Source organism: Diplotaxodon limnothrissa, linkage group LG4 (genome assembly GCF_057381915.1).
Source record: "Diplotaxodon limnothrissa isolate DT_005_m linkage group LG4, D_limnothrissa_male_GT1.1, whole genome shotgun sequence".
Taxonomy (NCBI): Eukaryota; Metazoa; Chordata; class Actinopteri; order Cichliformes; family Cichlidae; genus Diplotaxodon; species Diplotaxodon limnothrissa.
This window is the reverse complement of record NC_140599.1, coordinates 22591344-22618393: the sequence shown is the minus strand read 5'-3', so window position 1 is coordinate 22618393 and position 27050 is coordinate 22591344. Positions and strand designations below refer to the sequence as shown.

General features: G+C 38.5%; 1 protein-coding gene across 1 annotated transcript; it reads left to right on the top strand.

The window, feature by feature from the left end:
* The first annotated feature begins 363 nt into the window (after positions 1–363).
* Positions 364–25615, top strand: LOC146633807 (protein tweety homolog 2-like). The gene is made up of 14 exons (XM_085352533.1): positions 364–519; positions 3387–3559; positions 8280–8391; positions 13992–14212; positions 17364–17459; positions 18936–19008; positions 20995–21064; positions 21162–21217; positions 22387–22479; positions 22563–22655; positions 23574–23716; positions 23835–24020; positions 24118–24196; positions 25483–25615. The coding sequence occupies exons 1-14, from the start codon at positions 391–393 to the stop codon at positions 25561–25563; spliced, it is 1605 nt and encodes a 534-aa protein (XP_085208659.1). The 5' UTR covers positions 364–390; the 3' UTR covers positions 25564–25615.
* The last annotated feature ends 1435 nt before the right edge of the window (positions 25616–27050 follow it).

Here is a 27050-nt window from a genome sequence, read left to right as displayed (position 1 = left end):
AGTAAGTTGTCACGCCTTCTGAAGGAGGCAGGTTTATGTCGTCACACGATCCCTTGTCTGGGAGGCAAATGTTTGGCCCACAGTGTATATGTTTTTTTTTTCTAGTTGTAAGACAGCAGTTCATTCACAACTATGGGAGCCGAGGTGGAAAATAGTGATACTCAGCCAAAAGAAGAAGTTCCGCTTTGAGACTTTGTGGTAATTTCACAGATTGGAAGTCTATGGGTAGTGCATCTTTTATATTTTATTTAGTTAGTTTATTTATTATTTTCAGTTTTTTATTATCATTATTTTGCTTTTCATCAAACCCAGGAATATTTCAGTGCCAACATCTCTGAAGGAAGCCCGTCGTCAGTGGTTTTGGCGGATTGACTTTTCCACGAAGTAGTAATGGCTACTGCAAGGACTGATTATGTTGCTCCATGGTGGACTTACTGGCTGCACAATTTCCCTCACTTCAATTTCTTTTTCCAGACGGTCGACAGCACTTTCAAACCGGAGGAGGCGAGCTATCAGCAGGTTGGTAACTGTAGTTGTGGGTAGAGGCGCACGTATTTTCAAAATAATCTCACTAGAAAATCAGGGCTGTTGTCCATCAGAGACTTTCAAAAGCAGTAGTAGGCATATTTAGATATGCCGTTACACAAAAACTAGGCAGTCTGCTTCGGTTACATGTAGCTTTTCTATTGACCCTCTCTGAGAGCCACCAGTGTGTCTCCCTCAAATGTTTGATCCAGATATTGGAGCGTTAAGAACCGACGTCGTCCTGCAGTTCTCACATGATAGGACACATGACCTGTATTAACTAAGCTGGCTCATGTAGTAAACAACAGTATTCCGGTATGTGTGTTTTCTGTGTGATACAGAATTAAGACAGGTTCTATAGATTATATTTTTTGTCATACTGGTCCAATACAATTTCATTTGTACATTTAATCAGCTGTATGTTTGGACTCCTATAACCTCTTAAAAAACATGGAGAAAACTATAGTAGAAGCAACACCACGAGAGCGATGACAGCGTTTTTCCTATCAACTGCAGTGAGGATGGGTTGACAGATTTGATTTTAATTCAAATAATTCACGATGAATTCATGTTAGCCAGACAATGAACGTTGCATTAGTTAATTTATGACAGCAAAAAAAAACTTGTGGTCGGCTAATTTCTTTTGTGGCAAAAAGTACTCTTTACAGATCTAATTAAAAATAATATTTATTAACATATTAGTTTATCATACAAAAACAAGCTTCCTACACCACTTATTTCCTGCACCGTGTTCTAAAACAAATGCAGAAAGCACTCCAAAACTAGCATTACATCCTCCTTTGACCCCGGGTTGTTTATGAGTTGAAAATTCATCACCAAGAGACATCCCCTGTTGGTCCTTCACTATAGTCTTCTGTTGAGGTCCATCATTGAATCCCAGCAGTGTCACATTACACTGACAAATCATAGATAGTCTAAAGCTCTTGCAGAGTCTTTTCTTTGGAACCTGGAAGTAATTACCAGTGTTCATTTGACACGCTGGTCTGCCTTTTTTTGTTTAGTTTTAGTTTTTTGTTTTTTAGGGAAAAGTGGAAAATTCAGAGCAGCTACAAATGCATTTTAAAGGCTTCTTGTCTGCTTTTTAAATTAAATTAAGCAGGGACACTTACACCTACTTTATACAAACACTCCTTTTGGAAGATAAAAGATAAATGACCTTGTGATGAATGACCGTACCATAATTGTTTTCTGTCTCACTTTCCCCCCTCTAATGCATCTGTTGCCTTATTGTGGCAATGCATTAAGTGGAAATTTATGTGCCTAAATGTCTAATTACAAAACAATTGAGTGGAAAATTAGAGGAATGAGTGGAACTAGCAGCACCATATTTATGGGGGCCCTGAACTGAGTTCTAGTGACAGCCAACCATCAAGGACTACACAGCAACACAGGACTCACCAACAGTGTCCTCAAAAACAAGAAGGACATTATCGGATTAAATGCTCAGCCAGGAAGCGAGCTAAGGTGGAACAGCTTAGCTGGCACCGTTATTGTACTGCCTATTTAGTTTAAATAATGTTACAGTGTTGAGTGTTTGGTTTGCTTTGGAGTCACTTATTTTATTTTTTTAAATGAAGGCTTTAAAGTAGTTTGCATCAATAAGCTACAGAAAATTTTTATTGTGCTGCAATTCTTTGGTCCTCTTTGTTATGATTCAAGTTGCTCTATGTCAGGTTGAATATCTGATAACCTAGTTTGTAAATGAAATGTATCAAATGCTAGCTTACTTGTTTGCAGAAAAACCCCCCAAATAGGGTTCAGAATGGCTTTGCTCGGAACAGAGTTTGAACAATGAAGGACCTTGGTAGAATATGCAAAATAATATCATTTAAATTCGGTTACAGTGTCAGTGCCTCCAAATGGAATAATTAGTCACAGACATTGTAGTCATAGAATAGCTCTGCTTAGTCAGCCGGAAAGAGACATTGTGAACTTGTGGGCATTAAAACTTCCAGCACTTAATATTTGCAAGTAAAATCAAGGTCTTGCTTTTCTTGTGATTGTTTTAAACTAACCAAGAGTTCAGATGTTATGCTTTTGAACTTGCAAAATGTTCTCAGCAGTGACGAACGCTGGAGATTTTCTGGGCTTAATACTTTTGTTCTAACACTAAGAGAAGGCTGCTAATATTTGTCAATCCCAGTACTATTGTGTAGTGTATAAAGACTTTAAAATGTTTAGGGGTTTTTATGATGGTGGTGTATAGACGGATTGACTGACAATGCTAAGATGCTATATGCATTGATTCATCTACAGTGTGCCTGTAAACTGGGAACAAAATAAAAAAAAAACAAAGTTTTGTGCTTTTTCTCCATCAGTGGTTTCCCTTTTCTATCTGTCCTTCCGGCTTCAAATATTTTGTTCACTCAGAAATCACAAGACTTAATGAAAGGCTTTTGTGTCACATGACACCTCCTCCCTACAGCCTTGAATCATTTCTGTTCTCCTCTGAGCCACAGTCCATATTTTGCTATGCCACTTCAAGTTTTTCAAGGTTTACCCAGTTTCTTTAGCCCTCTTTGCTGCATGCAGCAATCAGTAGTGTTAATGCTGATGATATAAGTGAGATGGCTAAACTCCACCTTAGAAATATCTCTACACACAAGTGTTGGTTGATACTGATGGGCTGTCAGGCGACCTTTCGGGTGTTGAGAGTCAGCTAGTCTGACATTCTCAGACCACACATACTGTTTGACTCTTTTGATATTTGCAGAAGCAGTCTGCTGAAAAGCTCTTGACATATTTTTCAGGGTGAAATCACATCTTAATCATGACTTTAACAGATGGCATCTCTGTTTTTCTGGCACTTTTTTTCCCTCCTCTCCACACTTCTGCGTCAGTCTTTGATAATTCTAGCATGTGTTGGTGCAGTTGGTCTTGGGGTGAGCCTGCTGGTTCTGGCAGTATACGTGGTGTGCTTGTGCTGCTGCCGCAGGGACATCGATGAAGACACCAAAAGGCCTGATACCTGCTGTGTCACCTGGGTTGCCGTCATCACAGGTCTCATCATATGGTGAGTCAAAATGAACTGAGAACAACTGCATTGCTATTGTTGAATATGTAGCTAATAGTAAAGGAAGTTATGCTCACATTCTAATATGCTTTAAATTACTTTCAGCAGCTTCATGCATTTTTATTATGTTATTGATTTGTGAGGTTAGGATAAAACTGACAGTATTGCAGGCTGCAGGAACAAGAGCCCCACTGATTCTGCTTGCTGCAAAGTTTCAGCTCTTTCCATGTGTGGTGTACAAACACAACAGGTTTAGCTGCTCAGTTTCTGAGTGACAACGTCATAGCAGGTACGGTTAAATATTCTACCTTACCAGATTTTTGCAGCCAAGAATTTGGCTCTTATTTAGTTTTCGGTTGTACTGCCAAGCATTAACAGGCAGGGAGCATCCAGAAGACCTGCAGAGCCACCGTCCCTGACATAATTGCCCTTTTGCATAAGATTTAATACACTTGGAAAAAGATGTTTTGGCAGTAATCAAATGACTTCTCTAAAAAGCTTGATTGAATTTATGTAAAGATCCACTTAAGCTTGTGACAGTTTTGGTTTTTTAACTTTGTTAACTTTCTCTGTTCATATCCGGCCACTACCAAAGCACACACGGTTGTTCTGCAATACTAAGTGACTGGGCATGACACGGGTTAGCAAAGAAGCTCTGGTGTATACAAGCTCGTTACAGTGGATTACATTCATTTTAACAAAGGGAGTGCTGCATACGACATCCAGTTAAATAATATATCCATGAATAAAAATGATATTGAAATGACTTTAGATTGAGCAGAGTAAAAGTGCACTTTCAGTGAACTCTACTTATTCTACATCAAATTGTACTTGCAAATAAGAGATTATGAAGATGTTCTATTTGACGTATTTTTTGTTTTATGGTGCAGTCATTTTTTTCCAGCTGTGGCATGATCATTTCATCTGAGAGCGTGTTTGTTACATATTTCAGAGCAAAGGCAGACACGCAGTGAGACAGAAAAACCCCTTGTTTAAAAAGGCACTAACTGTCCAGCTTTTTTTTTTTTTTTTTTTTTTGTCCTCTGCTGTATATCATGGGTTGTTTATTACATAAAATAGAGACTTCATTGTACTTTCATGTCATGTCAGAAAGAGCTATTTATATTTCATGAGAACCCTATTCATTTTCCAGCTTTTAACTTGGCGTGATATTCGCAATGAATTAGATTTCAGTTGTGCTGTAGAACCTAAATAGAAAAAAGGGATTTAAGAGCTGCTGAACCTCTGCGGATGATTATTCCTGACCCCAGGAGGATGAATTGGGTAAATTATGGTTAGAAAATAAATCTAACATTGAAAAATCCCTTTCCTCCGTTGTTAGCCTCCGTTATCCACTTTATTATAGGTGCAGTGTGCTGGTCTCTCCAGAATCAAGGCATTGTTCTGTTATTACTTGTTCATCCAGTCCAACCATTTGTTCAGCTTAAGCTTTGAATACTAATGTACAAGCGTTTAGTTGCTGTACGGTCTGTGACGTGAGCCGTTCTTAGAGGAACAAAGCCAAATATCCTGGTGTGCACATTCTCTATGGTTTTATATCTTAGTGTGTTGGTTTCTATTAAACACCTACTGCTGCAGAGAACCTTTTTCCACAACCACAAAACACAAATGCCTCCCTGGAGGATTCACTGCCCCATAATGTCCTGTCTCATTACTGTTTTATTACTGTCATTAGTCGCCCCTTTATTGTGGCTGATGTGACACTAGGATGGCCACGGGGTTAATGAAGTGCTTATTGTCCAGACCACTACACATCAGCTGGAACACAGATGTCTTGAAAAGTCTGAAGTAAGGTCATTCAATTGTATTTATTTATTTATTAAAAAAAAAAACAGCTGAAAATGTTGTAATTCACTAAACAACATCGACACCATTTCAGATTGTGGTTGTTACACATTGTGTCCCCAGTGCCCCCTGTCCTAACCAGAGGGAGCTAGTTTAGTAGCGAAGAAACAGGCAGTGGGTTTTATTACTTACAATATAACAGCAGCAGGATTCTGGCAAACACAAAAAGAAACAGTGCCCTCTAAAAGTCTGTTCACAGTTGAGTGAAATCTGATGTTTTTGTTGCTTCAGTCATTTAAAGTCAGCCATTCGATCAAAACAACAGTGAGACAAAGGTGAAGCTTATGTTTGAGCTTTTCTTTTCATACACGTGTTAACTATATTGTACAAATAGCTGTTTTAATGTTAAATCTCCTTTTCAAACCTGTACTGAACTAAGTTAGGAGAACAATGTCAAATGAAATGAAAGAAGTTAATGACGTTAATTATTTTTGCTCTTTTCATGCAAAGGCTCTTCAGTCCACTGACGTAACTAAATCTAATTTCATTTGGAAATGCATAACCAGCCTTTCAAAGCAGCGTCTTTCAGGATGTTACGAGAAGTCTTCAGTTTCCTCCCCAGCAGGTGATGTACTGTGGTGGTGTACAGTACAGGAGCAAAATGACAAAGAGAAATCTCATTGTCTAAAAATGTATGGACCTAAATGAGTGGTTTTTCTTTCAGAACTCCCCACGCTATTGTTCTACAAATATCTATTTCCTGTTCAAAATTACTCCTTTTTTGTTAGTTTTGTCCTTGTGCAGAAGAGAGATTTTTTTCTGTCATTGTCACTTCTTTGTGCTTTTGTGAGAACACATTCTGGTTTTAGTTGCAGTAAATGAAAGCTAGACACCTACTGAGCTTTTGTCTGTGAACAGTCTATAAAAAAGAAAAAACCTAGGCAAAGACTAAAAACCAGTCGGTTAACTTACTTTTACAGTGCTGAAGACCAGTGAAGATCGACACAGGACAGCCATTCATGTGAAATGGCAAAATTACGCGTTCATGTGAAGATCATTATTTTAAATTGCTTGTTTTATTTGATACTCACTTTTTGATTTAAAACTCACTACACAACTTACATTAATGGCAAAACATTCAATGACACACTTTTGGAGGCAGGCGCATGCACGTAATGATTTATTTCACATGCCCAACCTGACAAGATGCATTAGAGTGTAAGATAAAATAAGAAGTCACAGAAGTTTAACTAACTTCTTCTGACTTAATTTTGTCTCACTGCGGAGGCTGTTAGCCGTGCCATATGCCTATCTGACTGTTTGTTTATGTGATTTGTAATTTTGCAGCACAGATTGTGTTAAAACTTCTCAGGATGAGTCACTGTGAGAGTTAACAAGGACTGCGTTTACCTGTGTGTGTGTGTGCGCGCGTGTGCGTGTGTGCGTGTGTGTGCATATGATATAAGAAAGGAGTCCAGCTCTGCACTTGTGCTGTCTGTGGTGTGACTGATGACTCTATCCCTCCATGCACCCCCAAAATGTATTTGGACATGTTACTCATGTCTATATACAGGGATTACTATTACCTACTGGAGAACTGTAACACTGCTCATGTAACTGTAGACTGTTAGCAGTAGGGGTGCATTTTCTTTGTCGGTTAGGACACTAATCCTCCCTATTACAGGGGCTGAGGCGTAGTTTCAAAAGGCTAAATGTAGGTAAGAAAAAGGGATTTTATATTCCATTTACATACCTGCTTGAATATCAAACAAAACATTTCATTATATTGTACAAGTCAGCCACCATTTTCTTTACACATATATAGCTTCAAAGGAGCCATACTTTCTTGTAATATTTTGCAATGAATTAATGGGATTAATTAGTGCTGTGTCTACACATAACAGAAAACTTGATTCCCAAAGAGCTATTGGTCAAAAACTTGGCATAGCATGTAATGTGTCTTTAAAAAGTTCGAGGTAACTGAACAAATGGAAGACACAAGAAGAAGTAGAAGGACTGAAAAACATATCTACAGCTCAGTAAGACTTGGGCCTTGCTGAGGGATGAATCCAAATTTGAATTTTTTTTCTTAATTAGTCATCAGTATTTATGTCATCAGTACAGTTTTTAGAATTGATGGAATTGCAAGTGCGGAAAAGTACCGTCATGTTGATCCGATGCCCAATGCAGTCTGGAAAGCATCCAATTGACAACAATCCTAAACACACTCCCAATGCAGCAGAAGCATGCCTGGCCTACCCAGAATGCAGACATCAACATTAGTGAAGCAGTGAGGGATCATCTTGACAGACAATGGAACAAAATGCAGCCAACATCCAAAGAAGAGCTTTAAATGTCTTTCAAGAAGCCTGGAGAACTGTTCTTGAAGACTGCTTAGAGAAATTACAAGAAAGTCTGTTTCCCTTATATACTGTATTTCCATTTGTGATTGCACGTTTTAACAAATCACAGCACCCATTTCCTGCTTTGCTAGCAAAATGTAAGCAGGGGCTTAAAACTTTTGCACAGTACTGTATATTTAGTTGAAAAGCTTTTACTTGTACTGAAAAGTCATTTTCAGGTAAAGTGCAAAAGGTAAAGATAACAATAAGCAAAGCAGATGGAAACTGAAGAAAGGAAGAATATAAAATGCACTTTTATAATCTGCTGCGATTTTTTTTTTTTTTTTTTTTTCTGCACATAATGTAGTGAGGGAAAAGAACAAATCAAAGCAGAACAAATTATACTCTTTGATAATATTACATTAACACATGCAGCATTGTTTAAAACTTACATCCCCTTTCTTTTTCTTTTTTAACTTAATGGCATTCATCTTAGTTCCACTGTAATGACCCCATACATACCAATATTTTCTTTTATTGATTTATTTTGTATGAATTTCTGTCTTCCCCAGTTCTGCTGTTGGAGTGGGTTTCTATGGGAACAGTGAAACCAACGATGGGGTGTACCAGATGAACTATTCACTCTACAATGCCAATCGCACACTGGGTAACATCAACAATCTGGTGAGAGAACCCTGCCAAACTCTGCTCTATATTTCTGCAATTGTAGAATCATAAAAATCAAACGTGTTGTGTTCTCAAATGCTTTGTTTATAACAGCTGAGTAATTGTGGGATGAACCGGCAAAGTGTGTATCGGAGTTGTGTAAAAATACGAAAAAGAATTCTGCAGAGAAAATGCTTCATATATTACTGCCAATTACCAACAATCTGATGATGGCAGAAGCATAACGATAAAGCTCTGTTTTACAGCTGATAAACACCGCAGCTCCTCCACTTTAATGGGCCGTGCATCTGTCTCAATGCAGCAGCACCACCCCACAGGGGGTCTGTATCCACTTTTTGTCACAGTAAAGGAATTGAGGTGCCTGCTGTCTCAGGATTTGTAAATAGGGATTATTTCTGTACAAGTCCTGACCTGCATTCGAGGAAGTTGTTTGGGAGGCTTAGGGTTGATGTGGGAAAGGAAGAGGAAGGAGTGCAAAGGCATCAGAAAAGGGCCTTGCAAGAAGCAATAATCACAATGAGCAGGGAGAGGATTAACTCCCATCTGCAGTGCATTAATGGATGCTAAGCTTCTGCTCTTTCGATCACGCTCAGTCTCACTATCTCCACTATATGTGTGTGTTTGTGTACATGGTGGTGTCGGTATCACACGTGCTCTTAAAGTCCTGATGTGCACACATATTGTATTAATGTATGAACACAAACAGATTAGTGATCATGTAAATATAAAAAGATGCATATTTCCTCATTTTTGGTTAGAAAGTAAGGTCTTGATTTGGTGTAATGGTCATAGGGAAAGCTCTGTTAGTTTATACCTTCATTGATATAAATGTGCCTGACAACATTTATCACCACAAACATTTCTCTTTGTCATGCAATATTCAGCAGCATCACAAACTGTAGCCTCAAAAATGAGGTTGGATCGACACCTCTCTAAAGCAGTTTCACACACAAACTAAAACATTATGGCCTTCATAATAGGCTGTATATATTTCTGGGCCCTTGTGTTGTACTATATTATTTTGAGCTTGGTAGAGCAAATAACCTGGAAAAGGGTGTAGTGCTTTTGTGCTGTGGGAAGTAAATGGGATTTGGCTTTGGTGATTCTGCATCCTTGCTACTGATGCTCTCTGAGGTATCTTGGTATTGATTTGATCCTAGAGCATGATGTACTGTATACTATGGCTGCATGAGAAGCTTAGATGTTCCCCCGGGGATACAAAAGCATTCTCTGTAAAATTATAGTTTGATGCAGTGTACTCTACTTACAGAGCTGATGAGCTTACTGACGGGTACTCCTGCAAATCTGAAGGTGCTTTAACTTGTGTTTGGTTGTGTTCTTGACCTTTCATTGATATTTTATTGGATTAAAGTTAATTATTTCAGTAATTTGCTTTAATATAAAGACTATTTTCCTTTTCTATTTTGCATTTCACATTCTGAGTTAATATCATATCTGTCGAGTAAAGTAAATGGGAATGAGAACAACCAATCTCTACTTCCCCGGGGCTCCAGTGAGGGTTGAGATTTACAGTAGGAGCTGTTTAGCTCTTCTGATTGCTTTGTAAGGCTCTTCTAATCACAAAATATGCACTCTTACACTCTGCGAGGGATTATCATGCATCATAGAAGGAAATATTTGATAAGGAAGACAATTTTCCCTTTGCTATTGAGGCTTTGAATGTTCACAGCAATCTATATTTCATCCTTATATTCAGTGTTCAGGTTGCAATATTAAGGGCTCTTCAGTGCTTCCGCAAAATTATGGATGAGAAAACATGGGAGCCATACTCGATAAAAATGTGTGCCTCCAATATACAGCAGTGGTAACTCTCTTACATATAATTCTTCTTCTTTTGAAAGTGAAAGCTGGCTTGTGATTCTTGGAACAAAATGATTGCGGCTTCCTGCACCATACATCAGTTCCCTTTAAATGTCTCTCCTCAGGGTCTTATTTCTCAATGTATAACCTCACTTCACTTTAAAGTGCTATATTTTGTTTTATTGTCACACCTAATACAGTTAATCTTATATAAAAATCACTGAAGGCATTAAGCAGAACAATTCGGTTGCATGTTAAATTGGGCTTTTGAGCAGAGCCGCTCTGAGCCCCAAATCGGTCTCATTTAACAGCCATGTCCAAAATGGAGACTCCTCCTTGTGACCCGCTTTCAGTAAAAGCGAGCTTTAATCCATTTTAAAGAAAGACGGGACAGTCGAGATTAGGGAAATGTGGATCACCCAGAGCAGCTAGCTGATTGATCCAATTTCTCACAGGCAGGCAGACTGGCTTGCAGATAAGATTTGAGGCATTGTGGCAGGAGCTGTGAGGGATGATGAACATAGAGGTGGGAGTGAGAACACTTTACTGGCAATCGTACGCTCCACCCCTTGGGATAGCTGGATTGAAAATGGGCTTTATCTTTGGTGCATCTCTACATGGATCAACTTTCTAAGGTCTTACTCAAACCATCAGGCACTTCAGCTCAGTAAAATTTAATCAGAAGTATTTGAAAAGTTGAAGTGTCAAGGAGAAGTAGATACGTGTTTATCTTTGTGGTGAGTTTTCATAGTGTGAGAATACACAGGCTTCCTCAGAATTCTTCAATGTGTTGAAGAAGCCGTGGAGGAAAGATAATAGATAACAAAAGCAGAGCTGCTGCATACTGTCACAGATTAGAATACAGAAAGTAGCATCTGTTCAGAATTAGTGGGGCCTCCTACTCACTGTAACGTTAAGTGCTCTAGCAAAGTCATTTTGGTGGGGGTGTCAAACTAAACTGAGCTTTGGAGATCTCGAAGGGATTTTTTTAAATATCTAAAAGTACATAATTTTTTGCCAAAAATCAAGCTTGTTTTTTAATCATTGTTGAAGGTTTTTCCTTAAACAGATAAATAGTCCAGCACAAAGACTGGAAATTGCAAACTTGCCTCAATCTAAAGATACACAGATCCACCGATATTCTTTTAAACGGTTTGAAAATAATTCACCATTATTAGCAACAGAGATTGGCATAGAGTCCCCGCTTAGAGCTAGATGCAGCTGGGCACAGCCCAGGTTGTAATATAACAGATGTTAGGCTGTTTTACCCAGTGTCTAGTCTTTGTGCAAAAGTTAAACCGACAGGAACATGTTGCTCCCTGTTGTTTATCCGACTGATGATAATCTCAATCTGGCCAATTTCTTTCCTATTCCATCCCTGTGTAAAAGTATCAGTAAAAATAGAAGGCCACACATTGCAAATTCCAACCAAATTCCAGTTTTAGAAAGACGAGATATGAAATGTGTTCGTATTTATTGCTTTCAAAAAGTATCTGCCTTTCATGCAGGTCAGTGAAATCGGTGAAACGTGCCAAATTTTAACTAGTGCAGTATCCACAATGCACTCACCAGACACTGACATGATCGCATGGTTGCTGCAGATTTGTCAGCTGCACATCCATGTTGTGAATCTCCCACTCCACACATCCCAGAGTAGCATTATTGGATTGAGTTCTGGTGACTGCACAGGCCATTTGAGTACAGTGAACTCACTGTCTGTCAGGAAACCAGAATGAGATGACCTGAGATGAGATGATCTGAAAAAACATTGTGATGTGCTTGCTTTGGTGTTATATTTTCACTTTCAACAGTAGGATTACCCTTCCATTCACATTTGCAGAGCAGATTGTGTTACTAATAGAGATGGACCGATCCGATATTACCGGTACGTATCGGTATCGGTCCGATACTGACGTAAATTACTGATCGGATATCGGAGAGAAATAAAAAATGTAATCCGATCCATTAAATATCAAAAAAGCACCTCACAAAACTTGTGACATGGCCTAACTCGGCTCATAACCGTAGCACGTCGGAGCAGTATGCGTCACGTGATAGAGCGGCTGTGTGTATTTGTAGCCTCGCTACCAATCTGGCATTTCATCTCTGAGGAAGTGATCCCAGAGAGAAGTAAAGCAAGTGTGTAAGTTAATCTCTGAATGTTTGTAAAGCATCCCCGTGTTAAGCTTAACAACCGATATATGGAGCGACTGCGCCTCTCTCTCCCTCTCCTGCTGCTACTTCAATCATGAAACAGATCAATGATCAGCCTATTGGCTTTTCTGTCACGAGTCCGTCTCTCTTGTTTGTTTTTGGCCCACTTCGCGCCAGAAAGAGGAAACCAGCAGCTGAACAACAGCAGCACGTTGAAGCTTAAGCTGTTGTTAGAATTGATTTAATATTACTTTGTACACCAAGATCCTTTTCTACGTAGCTGACGGCTGGTAACTGTGCAGGGGCGGATCTAGCAAAGTTTAGCCAGGGGGCCGATAGGGCATTAACAGGGAAAAGGGGGGCACAAAGACATACTTTTCTTTCTTATTCTCATTTAAAATGTCTAGCTTTTAATAAATAATTATCTGAATCTTACACCCAAAGTTTTAATCTGATGTAAAATGTATAGAAGTCCATTACTGGATATAGTAACTATTAAGTCTAATATACCCTAGTAAGCTATACTACTTTTTCCTCTGGGAAGGTACCATCTGTGCAGTCTGCAGTTCTGTTGAAGAAAGATGTTGAATCTATTTAATTATTCTTGAAAAATAATTTATTTCTGTGCATTTTTTTCACACTGCATCAAATTAAAGTTGATTGCGTCGATTAAGCATCACGAGGTGGAGGGTGGGTGGTTCCCTTTTTTTGCTGGGAGTTGGAACCCTATTAGTTAGGTTGCTTAATATGTCTGCTATGTACTCTTTAAGATACCAGAATAGGGAGGATGGAGGAGGTTTAACTTTATTAGATTGATCAGTGTTGCTAAACTATGAAATATTTTGGGTGCAGTGTATTTTTTGCATACAGGTATAACAGAATAGCTTTAGTGTTTGTTTGTTTTTTAACTTGAGTATGAACTATACAAAAAGCAGCAAGATATTAAAAAAACAGTTTTATTGATTAAAAAACACACTATATCGGAGTCATATCGGTATCGGCAGATGTCCAAATTTATGATATCGGTATCGGACATTAAAAAAGTGGTATCGTGCCATCTCCAGTTACTAATATCACTTTAAAAGAGAATAATACACATAATGAGGTCAAGATATTGTGGTTTTAACTCTGTTTCCCATTAGTGTTTAAATCTACTTGTTTCTAGTTCTGTTGCTGCTGTGAAAGTAGAAGCATTTGCTGTGTCACATTTTTTTTTATTTCTTTTTCTTTTTTTCTTGTTCAAATAAAAAAGGAAAATGTATTTGCTCTTTTCTTCCATGCTTCCACCCACTCTGTTCTCACTATCAAAGACCTGTGTGATAAGAGGTCTCCCCGGTTTTCTTATCAGTATTCTACTCTAACATTGTTTATCTGAATAAAACACATGGTTGAGGAGAAAAGTTAATCTTTTCTCGAGTGAGTGCTTCTTTGTTTCTTTCACCTTTCTCTATATTTTCAATCAGCTTTTAAAAGAATATTTGTTTATGAGTTTATATTCCTGTTTCATTCTGACCCTATTTTCTCTTTTACTTCTTTTGACCCCTTTTGCCTTTTTATTTTGTCCTCGTGGTCTTCTATTCATTCTTTATGTTTTTTATTTCTCTTTGCTTTTTGTTTTTTAGGTTGCAGGCTCACTGGGCAATGTGGAAAGTGCACTCAAACAGCACCTGGAACGCCTGGATGAGATCTTTTCTACGAGGCCTGACTACCTTCAAGCTTTACGTTTTATGCAGCTGATGGTCAACAATGTCATCCGTGAGCTGACTGTTCTTCCAGACATCAACAAAACCAATTTCGACTTGGCAGCCATTGCAGACCAGACAGCCTTCATTGAGTATTACAGGTAGGTGGTGCCTTAATACATCCCCTGGGTAGTTCACTTTTCTTTTCTTTTTTTTATCTGCATGTGAATGAAGTAAATGCACTGCTCAGAATGGGACTGTAAGTGATCCAGAACAGGCACAGCAGATGGGATTTTATTGATCTCCCATCCGGAACACAGACCGGAAAAGCTATTTTTCCTAATTGCTAAATAAATGAAAGCTGAAATTGAGCTTTTCCCCCCACTGTGCGGGTTCAACTCTAATATGAATTGCTCTCATAAAACGTTATACGTGGCAGAGTGACTATTAGGCTGTTAATGAGCTCCTTACCTGCAGACTTGTGCTCACATTCATTCCAATTATAATACTGATGCTGTTTTCTTTTTAAGAAATGTGTTCATTTCAAAATGTTAAGAGGGATAAAAAGAATCAAATCAGAAAACAGAAAAAAATATTAAACTCAATCAGTAATAAATTATTCCAAATGAATAAAAAAATATTCGGTTGTTAGTGGAGACTAATTTAGAAAGCTTAAAATGCTGCTGTAACAAACTGTGAATCAATTCTTATGATCTTCTGTTGATTCTTTTTATATTTAGGTGCATAAGACTTTAAAGACAGATCATGCTGTGCACTAAGGTTTCCAGCAAGCCTGTTCCCCACTTTATTTTAAGCATAGATTTGAATCGATGAAAATATGTTCCTTCAGGGTGATGTGGTAGCTTCAGCTGTAGGAATTCATTTATTAGTGACACAAGAGGCTCCTGAGTCACACTTGCCTAATGCCACTCAGGAGCTAGGGTTTATCTTGTGTCAGTGTGGGGGATCATACAATATAATTGTCATCTTAGATGTTAACTAAAGTGCTGTTTATAGGTTCAGCTGATAGAATACGCTCACCAGCTGCTTCATTACACCTTACTAGTACCAGGTTGACACCCTTTTGCCTTCAGAACTGCCTTAATTATTTGCATCATATAATCAGTAAGGTGCTGGAAACATTCCTCAGAGATTTTGTTGCACATCCACGATGTGAATCTCTGGTTCCACAAGAGTTCCAGAGGTGCTTTATTGGACTGAGACCTGGTGTCTTGCTTTTCTTTCCCATAACTATAGATACAGAATAGCTTCATGTCTTCAACCTGTAGCCATCCCATTGATATGCTTGATATGCTACATAATTTTATTGAGCTAATGCAACTGTGTTCAGTGTGTTCAGAGATACTCTTCTGCATATCTGTGGTATAATGAGTAGTTATTTGAAATACTCAGACTGCCCTGACTGTGGAGCTGAAAGTATGCCAAGAAAATATGCCACAAACTACTAGAACCAACCTGAATTGTTGATATAGAACAGGATGACTCCGTGTTTTCTTACTACCAACATCAACTTCTGACCCTATCATCCAAATGTTTTAGCAGAAATCAAGACTCATCCAGTCAGGTAGCAACTCCAATAATCTGTTGTCCAATTTTAGTGAGCTCATGCAAATTATAAACTCAGTTCCTGCCTTACATTGTGGACTTGCTGTTGCAGAAGACCACACCATGTTGTGTGTTCAGAGATGCTCTCATGCATATCTTTTTGTTATAATGAGTGGTTATTTGAAGTACTCAGACCACTTTTCTCCCAGCTTGCATGCCAGAAGTAGGTTGTTTAGGTGTTTATGTTAATGGTCCAACATGTTTTCCAATACACCAGCCAGTAAAAGCTGGATGAAAGGTGAAATATTGAAAAAAATGAAAGATTATACTACTTATGCTGATGAAGGTAAAAAAAAAAAATTGTACATTATGGAGGTATTTTATTGCAAACATTTCTTACAAGTGCTTCAGTATACACAGTTAAATTAAATCACTTTCCCTAAAGTTGTGAATATATGCATTCCTCCTGCATGTGTAGCCGAGTGCACCAAGGTAGTTAAAAGCACCATTTATTTCAGGCTCATTTCTCCGTCTCTGTGGAAAGCTGTTTGAGTCACCTAGCCCATAGTTATGTACAGAGTAGGTAGTTTTAGACATCATCGGATGCATTCAGTTTGTTTACAGAGGATTTGGGTGTTTGTGCCACATACTAAAGGTTTTTGATGCAGTTGAGCTCCTCTGTAATAACTGTCTTATATAAAACTTCATTCTACGTGTTTGAACACCTTAATAACTCTTTCATCTATTTGAACTTGAGTGATAAGATAAGATAATTATTCTTTTTTGTTAAATATGTGTATAGGTTATGGAATTCCCTTTGAATGGGATGTACATGTTTCTGTATTTTCATCTATTCCTTTATATCAGCTACAGTATTGATGTCTGTTATTCATGACATTTGAAAAAGTTCAAACATAGCTGCCATTGTACCACCGGTAGAGACATAATATCCGTTCCATTAATTGCATGCATCCATACTCCCATACTCACTTGTTCTTTGTGTCCTATTACCACATCTTCTGTTAGACTGCAGATATTTGACACCAATCTTCTGGGTCATAATCGAGTTTCATGGAGCTATTGGATTGTGAGCTTGGACTCCTGTTTTGCCAGTGCAAACAGCAAATGTCATTATTCAAGACAACAAAAAGACAAAATATTCACAGTTATAATCAAAGTGATGGTTTTGTGAACTCGTTGACTTTCAGACTGAAATATCCCAACACTTACTTGAACTAGAAACCCTGCTAATTATGGTTGGTCATAAGTCAAACTGTAGAAAGGGCTGGGAGAGTATATTGCGTCACCGTAAAGCGTAATCATGTTCAACACAATGCCGCTAAAAGACCATAATGTCCAATTCTTGGAAATTATAGATTTTTTTTTTCCCCAGTATGCTGGAATTGTGGAGCTAACAAATAGTCATAGTCATTTTTCTGTGTTTGGCTGGTCAGACCACACAAACGCACACACAAACATTGGCTATTCTATTCCTGTGAAGGACATTTTCAAAGGAAAATTAAAAATTAATGTATATAGATTTCTGGTGTTGAATTATTAAACCAACAAGCCGGAAATTACCTGAAACAGATGGGCTGTAACTATGCGACATGAATGCTGATAAACTACACAAAGCTCTCACGAGTACTGTTGCAGACATATGTTCAGCCAGTACTTCCTGGTGCTTGTAAATTTGCATGAAATATGCCGTCTGTAAATAAAATGCTTATTTTTCATGTCTTGTAGATGGCTGATTTATTTGCTGCTACTGATCCTGGATCTGGTTATCTGCTTGGCCATGTGCTTGGGTATGGCCAAGCATTCTCAGTATCTGCTGATCATGTAGGTACCCTGACTGTTTCTGTGAAGGTATTCTCTGTACTGTACGTCTTTTGTGTGAGTTCTTTTCTTCTCTTTTTTCACCCCCCTCGCAATACATCTTTGTTTTCATCGGCCTTTTCTCACAGACTTCAGACAGACAGGGCGCCAGTCAGCTTCTCTGGCACCGTATAGGTCACTCCATTAACAACAAAAATGATAGCATTACTTCTTCAAATAGCACTTACAAAGGCACTGGGCCTTACTCCTCTCCTCAGTGAATTGTCTTATTTCCACATGCAGGTGAAGGCCACCTCTGTCACACACACACACACACACACACACACACACACACACACACATTAAACCAAGTGAAGTAAAATGCAAATGCAAACCTCTGAAAGAAGAGTTGAACATTTGATTTAGTGAATTGCCACAGGTATTTTGAACCAACACTGATGTCTGACCAGCATACCCACAATTCAGACTTCCCTTCCCATTTGCCCAATTTATTGCAACCTGCGTGTCAGTGTTAGCAGATGATGCTCAGGCTCGCTCTTCACATCCCTCTCTGATGGGTTTCACTAATGCCTATTGATCGGCTGAGTAGGATGAATCTGCTCCCTTAACTAATTATTAAGTGCTCTCAGCCTACTTTATTGGTGCTTTCAAGAAGGTCCGTGGAGTGAGTTGAGAAGCAAAGCCCTCTTCTGCCTTTTTTTTTTTTTTTTTTTACATTCATCTGGGTGAGGGGGAAGCATCCTCTTCCTTTTTATTGTTTCGTCTACTTCATGTTCATAGCCTCTTTCTTTCTTCTTCTTTTTTTTTCAAGCTTATGCCAGTGGTCTCTTGTAAAACTCATACTTGTGAGCTCTTCCACAGTGTTTACTTGACTTTGTTGAACTTGTCACTCTTTTTCAACAAAAGGAATCGGATAAAAGAAGGGTCAGAGAAAGCAAAGGTTGCAGGAGCTTTTGGTTGACTGTGACACCTTGTAGTGATTGGCAGCTTATGTAACATGATTGATAGAAAATACAGGGAATAAAAGTGCTGGAATGCAGCAGGAATGCACGAATGACCAAAGAAACAAATCTCAAGTGGTATTATCCTTTGTTTTGGCATTAAGTGTTCTATTGAGCAGTTACTAAATTTCATATTACTTCGTTTTCTTTTTTTAATCTTCTTTTTGCTAAAGCTTTTTAAAAATAAATAAATATAGGGATATTAAGATAAGAATGCAAAGAATTACAAGTTCATTTATATTTGTATCACTTACAATGCACCATGTGAGCTGAGCCTCTGTCTCCAGGCAGAAGGAGAACAAGTCCCAAAACAGAAGCAGAGAAACTGGAAAGATTTAATTAAATTAACAGGGTAAAAACATGGGGCTGAATATCAGTGGCACAAAGGAAAACTGATTCATCTGATTCTGTGATTTATGTGATTCTCCCTATATCTCTTAATCTGTCACCCTCACTCCCATGTGCTGTTTTCCACTAGGATCATTGGTTTTGTTATACTGTCTCTGATTCTGAGCTGGGCCTCACTGGGAGTTGACACTGCTACAGCCGTGGTAAGAAAACTATACTTCTGCTACTTCTGAAGTACACTTCAAACTTTCATTAGAAATATTGAAATTAGACTGTTGGGGTTCTAAATAAACCCCAAACAAGTGCCTGCCAGTAAAACTGGACAATACATGAACATCTTAGCAGCTTAAAAAGTGTCTGTGTCTGTTTGTCTAGATTACAATGGCTCGGTTTCCAAGGTCACCCAGGCAGTAAAGCTGATTAGGAAGGCTAAGGGATGATGGACCTAAAAGACTAAGGATGTGTAATTCAAATTCAAATTTTTATGTGTACGTGACAAATAAAAATTTGAATTTGAATTACACATCCTTAGTCTTTTAGGTCCATCATCCCTTAGCCTTCCTGTAAACCAAGAACTTTTGTTCCTTTAATTGCTGCCTCTGCTTTCTTCAGAATCTCTTTTGTGATCGTCCAAAGTTTCATTTTATCTTTCAGGCTCCCCTTATTTCTGAAAGATTGTTCTCTCTTCCTGGTTGTACACCATGTGTTCAGAGCATCTGGACTTGGTGTGTTTAATGGTGCTCTTATTAGGGACAGTGTCTGGGGTACAAAAAAATAATAATAACCCGTTTGTTCCAGCATTCCTCCATCCCCCACACCGAGAAACCAAACATCTGTGGATTATCCTGCTGGATCTGACATCTGGACAGCTGTTTTAAGTGAGGCAGTAAAAGAGAGGGTGAAACAGAGCGGGGAAGATAGCATATTTTAACCTGAAATTAACTACATGTGTGCGATTCACAGACATCTGTGGTTCTCTGTGAGCTTCTCTGCAGATGTAAAGCCAAATGTGCGAAATCCTGGACAGCGTCTGTTGCTTTGCTCCCCTCATTATAGTTGAAAAAGGACTCTGCAGTAAAACTTCTGACCTTTCAGGCTTAACGCTTGTTGTTCTAGCATGCAGCTCTCCCTCCAACTCTGTTTTGTCTTAAGTTGAGGTACTCTCAATGCAATCTGTGACTAGCTCTTGTTATAGGAAAGCTAGTCACAGTTGTTTATCAAAAAACAGTCTTGAATGATTGAAGCTGAAATGTAGGACAGCATGCAAAACAAGCTAGAAAACATATTGCACCTGCACATCATTATTAAAAAAAAAAGAGAGAGAAAAACCTGCATGTGCAAAAACACAGTGCATTTTGAAAGGAAGGTGGATGATGGTTGTGTCCTAGAAAATATTCATAAATTTATACATATTTGATGAGGCTTAGCATAAACAAAATGTCCCCGATAGTATAATGAGATAATGGTGCCTCGCATGGTGCTGTACGGTTTTTGCAGAAAACAAAGTCACATGGTCACAGTTGAGTTAAGGGTGTGTTGAACATCTGAAAGTAAAATGGGGTAAGTAGAAAGGCTAGAACAGGAAGTAGAACTGATTTTTGTGTAAGCCTAGGTTTTTCTTTCTTTTTTTTATTTGTAATTTCATACTGTACTGTTTAACTTTTGATTGGCTATTGTCTTTTGAGTTATCATTTACATTGAGAAGCTCTAGAAATATTTTTCTTTATTGGAGATGTCATAAAATAAGAACGGATATAAAACTGATGTTGGATCCTTCACCATAACAGATTCTTTGTTCGCTTTTAACTTAATAAATTTAAAGAGTATCTTGTTTCCCCAGCTGTGAATTATCCATGCATATGACAAAGCATTCTGGTTATTTTTTGTTATATTTGCTTTTTTATAATAGCTTTGTGTGGGTTATTTTATGTTCTGGGTACTAAGTGTGCAGCAATTGCATGATCTTGACCCCTAACTGTTTATGCATGCACATTAGCAGCTCTCTGGGGAAGAATTAAAACGCGTGGAAATATTTAGTAGATTTCACCCATGGTCAGCAAAGTGTGACATGCTCTACACGGTCAATGATGTTTAAAGTCTGTTCCTATACCACACAGTTTTTGCACTTTATATGTGCTTCCTGGTGTATATAATAGGAGGTTGTTTTTTTCCCTTTTTTTTTCCTACAGGGTATAAGTGACTTTTGTGTGTCTCCAGACAAGTTTATTGTCAACCATACCAAGGATTTTCTAAGTGCAGGTAATTAATGTCCACAGACAGATTTGTACTGAAAACATCTCTCTGTCAATGGCTGTTTAAACAAAATGCTAATCTTTCTATTTCTTTCACCTTCTAGATGTTGCACACTATTATTTGTTTTGCAGTCCGAATCTACCAAACCCGTTTCAACAGGTACTGACTAAAAGTCCAATCTTAGCTTTGTGTTAGCACACTGCAGACTCTTATTATTCATTTATTTACCATTAGATGCCAAGCATCTATATCTTTTTGGAGGCCAAAGTGAGCCTGATTTAATCATGCAAAATGCTAAAGTTTGATAAAGTATGCTTCTTTTTGTATAGGTGTATAAAAACTATCTGCATCTTATACCCTGTGCAAAGTTTTTTCCCCTTGGTACTCCTGCTAGAAACATTTTTATTCAATTTTCTGACATCCTGCATTAAGCCAGCCGCTCTTCATAGAGCACTCAAGTTGTGTTGGTTTATTTTTGAGTTTAAATATATAAATCATCATTTTTTGTTTGTATGCCTTTTCAAAGAAACATTGAGAACCTTTTGCATGTTCCAAACAAGCTAATTATTGGTGTCTGAAATGCAGATAAATTGTTTTCTGAAGAGAAACTGCAGACAGCTGTCATACAGTCTCAATAAAACCAGTTTGAATAACACAACCTTGGCACTTAACTCCTGCTATTCAGAACTCACTTAGACATATAGCCTCGTCTAATAAACATCCATCCATGTTTGGCTCTCTGTGTGTTTTCTTTTGCTTTAATTGTGAATCTGATGCCCAGATTCAAGTTATATCCATTTTCCTGTCACACACACTTTCCTGGCAACATTTCAGAGAATTTAGTGCTTCTTCTTATGTTTTGTATTATTTGTATAGTCTGAGGATTTCTTTTGCATGAGTGATTCTGCATCTGTGTGACATCTATTCACTGATTTTTGTGGAGGATAAATACATGACCAGTAGTTATTACATGCATTACATGCTTGGTTATCATCGTACCCATTTATGGATTAAACTGATGCTTGTTAAGTAGGTAAGGATGATCCTTTCTCTGATGGCCTAGTTGGTATAAATATTACTCTTTTGTTTGTGCTATGGGTTGGTGGTGCTAATGGGAGGTGGGAGAGTGGTGGGCGAGACGGTTGGTGGCAAAAGATAATCTGTCTGGAAACAAATGTGTCCTCTGTTAAGCACATGATAAAGCCTTGCTTAACACCAAATTACTTGTTGACATGCTGCTCTTAAACAATACCCTCTTTATTAAGATCCTCTTATTGTTTGTGGTGGATATCTATGTGTGTGATGCTGGAGTGATTATGTTTTCCCAGTCTTTGACAACTTGCCAGCGCTCCCTGACTACCATGCAAATCCAGATTCAAGGCTTGCTGCAGTTCTCTGTGCGGGTCTTTCCCACTGCTGAGGTACGCAGCTGGCTAACAGACTTTCACACTAGACTGTGGAAATGTGTGTATCATCTTCTCCCCTTTTATACCTTGTTGTACAGAGAGACCTTTTGGGAATCCAACGACTATTAAACTCAACAGAGTTCAGTCTACACAAGCTAACAGCCTTGCTGGACTGCCGTGGGCTACATAAGGTAAGGTCAGATTCTGACCAGGACACTTTTTAATGGGACTGCTTTGTAGCGTAGCTCAAAGCCACTCAGAGGGCCAGCTTGACTGATTTTTCCGAACGTTATCTCTATGTACTTCACATACGCTGACATTTATATACACCACTCAAATTGTCAGTCACCGCGTATGTAACAGACCGACTATTTGCCGCCTCCAGTTTTTCCAGACTGAAAAAGGAATGAAATGGCTTTTGCAGGTTTCATTTTGTCAGAGTTTTATCATTTAATGAAAATAGCATCTCATCTGCTGTGATACGAGTCTGCTGTGGTAATGGGAACCCAAGAAGCAGGTTTCTGGATCAGCAGAGTCTCTGGTAATTCTATTAAATCCTTCCTATCAGAGATTAAACAAATCCATAAAGATAAGCTAAGATATTAGGGCTGCCTTATTGTTAGATCAGGTTCAGATTGGGGACTTACTCAAAATGATGGTTAATGGAGGGCTACAAACATTCCATAGTTATGTGTAATGAACATCAGTAATGAGGATCCGCAAATATAGGCTTATGCAGTAACTGAGTACACATGCCAGACAAATTCAAAGACTGTTTCTCAGAGCTTGTTAGTCAAATATAACGAGCAATGCGAAATGAGAATGCATCTGTGTAATGCATATCATCAGAGTAACATGAGCTTGTCTGCGTGTCTCAGTTCTGCCTTTTGGTACCTCTGCTGTGAAATCCTGCAGCCCTACTGCCCTCCTCAGAGAGGTGGTTAAATTTCAGATTCAGTTGTAACATTGTTCATGGTCTAAACATAGACATAATCTGGCCTTTTTAAGGAATTTAATATTATTTGCACAGGTGTCATTTGTCAAAGGTAATACAGTATGTCCGCTAGTGACTCACCGTATTGACTGTGTGCATGTATATATCCTTCTAGGACTATCTTGATACCCTCATGGGTGTGTGCTATGATGGGGTGGAAGGGCTCCTCTACCTCTCTTTGTTTTCTCTTCTGGCTGCCTGCGCACTCTCTGCCATGCTGTGTGTAATTTTCCGAGTGTGGACACTAATGGGCAGCAGGTCAGTGCTGAGCGACCCCCGTTACCCCATTAGTAATGCCTACAGTGCACTTCTGCAAAGTGTTAACGCATGCACTCTCTCTTTCTGTCTCTGTGCGCGGGTGTACACTTTCATGCAGGGAAAAAGAGTACGATGACATAGATGAGGAGGATCCATTCAACCCCCAAGCTCGTCGGATATCCTATAACCCCCGAAGGTCCAACACGCACAGTTTCTGTAGCTATACCACAAGCCTTGGCAGCCAGGCCAGCCTTCATCCACCTCCTCAGTCAACTTCTAGTGTAGTGTCACCCCCTGAATACATGTAAGTTTAATAGCAAATGATGACGCTGCTTATTTTTTCTTGTTTTATTAATGTATGTGTTTCACCTCTGTCTAATGTCTTTCCCCTTGTTTCACAGGAATCAGTCCATGCTGTTTGGAGGAACCCCTCGGTATGAGAATGTACCACTGATAGGGAGAGGATCCCCGCCTCCCTCGGTGCGTTGGCCCTACGGGGCTCTAGTGTCCCTAGTTTAATGGCAGTGATGGCATAGTTGGCCTCAGCCCCACTACAGTACTAACAAGAAGCATGTGCCAGAAATGTAGCAATGTTGATACACTGCACACAACCTCAACAGTTAATGAAGGGAGTTATGTTGCTCTGTAAATGATGGAAGACTGACATCTACTGGCTGTTGACTGAAGTGTGTTCATTTTTAGTGCATTACTAATCTATAACTACAGTCATATATCCTTTTTACATTTGGCGGTTTTCACTGGACTGTATTTCTGGTTCTCAAAAAGGAATAGTTTAGGTCAGATTAGAGATCTAAAGATGAAACAAGCAATACTGCCAGCTCAATCTCACATCATGTATCTATTTTTAAAGTCTAGAAGTGCATGGTGTGCATCCAATGCTGGGGCTAAATGATAAATAATAGATAGAACACTTGTAAATCCACAGTTAAAGTCTCTGTTGGTTGGTTTTCTTTTATATTAAGTTTTCTGCTTGTGTAGCTGACTCAGTGCTTCAACAGCTTTCACAGTGTGCCAAAGACTTGAAACACCGTTTGAGGTGTGAGAGCGTGAACGTGGACTATGCTCAAACCTATTCTTTCCTCTATAAATCACATTTTCAGCATGCATCAAGATGTGTTATTTGTTCCTGTTACTTAAATGTTTGCTATTTTGGAAAACATATTTGCAGTACGTTTGTTTTTCTGTTGTTATTTAATTTATTTAATTTTCTGTGACGTTTCTGTGATTTTCTTATCCTTTATATAATCAGTTTCTCAATAAGGCATCTAAATATTGAATATTAACCAATGTTTTCTACCCACCTTTTTAAAATGTCCATTCTTTGACTTATTGTTTCACTCTTGTCTGACTTAATTTGCTTGATTTTTGTATGTTTCCCCCCCTGCAAACCTTTCTAATGATGGTTGCTATGCAAAATGTTTATAACTTGTATCTCAAAGCTCAGGGACCCTTTTAAAGCTCCATAGTACCTCAGCTTCCTGGCACTGTTTAACCCACAGAGTGTTGCATGTGAGTGTAACTTATTCTAACTTGTTATGCCCTCCTGCTTTTTAACTTCTCGCATCATTATAGTACTATCCCCTGATTCCACAACTCTTGATTAAAGACTAGCTTATAATTAAAACAGGTGTTCTGCAAGCTTAGATCTGTTAATAACATATTAATATGTCATATGCTATCAAAGGTGCTTTTTTTAAAGTCCATATGTTCTAAACTGATTTTTTTCTCATATATTTCTCTGGCAGTATTCACCCAGCATGAGAGCTACCTATCTATCCATGACTGATGCCCAGATTAGACACTTTGGGACTGATTTTCAGGTGTAGCCTGCTGTCTACTGAATCCCTTTCAGTACTTCATCTGAGATGCTAAGCTTCAACCGACAAGGCTGTCGTCACGGTATAACTCTGTTTGCAGGAGTGACAGCCCGCCGTCCCAATCTGAGACATTAAAGCAGGCAATATGAGGTAGTTGCCTCACTGACACACTAATGCAGTCCCTGGAAAGCACTGAAAGTTTTTAATATAGAGGACTGTTCAGTTTCATCTGAAGGCTGTTGTTGTTGTCGTTATCATGGTTTATGGAAATACTGTTGCTCAAATGTAAGCTTTTCTATGAACCAAAATCCGCAGTCTTTGAACTCTTTTCAGTATTCTGGTGGTGTGCATGGATATAATCATCGGTCAGTATTTTGATGTAAAGTGAGTGGCTGGCTTCCATCATGGCATTTGATTTTTTATTTTTTATTTTTTTTGCTTTATCCTTCTGTTTGGCAGCAATATCGTTTCTTTTTTGTCCTTTTTGTAATTTCCAAGGGTGCGATTTGAAAGGATACAGGAAAAAATGAATGAGTTAATAAAACAAATACCAAGTATTATAGTTTTGTTTTCATTAGCCAAAGATGCCTTTAACAAAAAGTCAGATGGGCATAGATGATAAAATAATAACTGACTGTTATCACTATTAAAGCAAAATTGGCCATACAAGTAATTATAAAGAAACTTTTGAATGCAGAACTCAGTGCTACTAGTTAGCTTTTAAAGAATAAACTGAATATGCAAGGAACATTCTCTACTTTATTAAATAAATGTGTTATGTCTGGGTTTTTTTCATGTTTGCTAATGTGTACAGAAAGTCTCATGATTAAATGCTATATTCAGACTTGTTGATCCATTGTTTACTTATTAGCTCTCCACTGATGGCTTAGAAAGACCTGCTGCAGTAATTTCATTAGTGTGGTTGGGATTTGGTGTGATAACCTGTACCTGGAGATATAGTATGGGGCAATGGGAGTCTTAGAGGCATGGTTCTCTGTCAGCTCTTCGAAAGAGCAGACTTCTCAAGAATCAAAAAATGCACAACACACAACTGCAAACCAGTGTCCTTGAAGTATTCACCTGTTTCACTTCAATATAATAAAATTGTTCTTTATGCTACAAGACTTTGACCACTTCAGAATCTTATTCTTCTCTATGCACCTTGGGAATAGAATAAACTGCGTCAGAGATCCCTAACTTGATACATTTCTGGCTGTAGTCAGTGTTGGTGAAAAGTGTGGTCAGAAATGTTTTCTGTAACACATTGATCGGAGAGGCTGCTGTGTCCTGCAGTGCACCTGTAAGTCTATGTAGTGTTATAAGTTGAACTGAAATAAACCAATAAACTCTTTGTAAGCTGTTGACTTAATTGGCTGGGCAGCCGCTGATCAAAACAAAAAGTGCAGATCACAGGGATTACACTATAGTAGGGATTAAGTCTTGTTTTTCCAAAGCTCTAATAGGTAAGGTTGGCTTGAACCAAATGCCTTTCATCT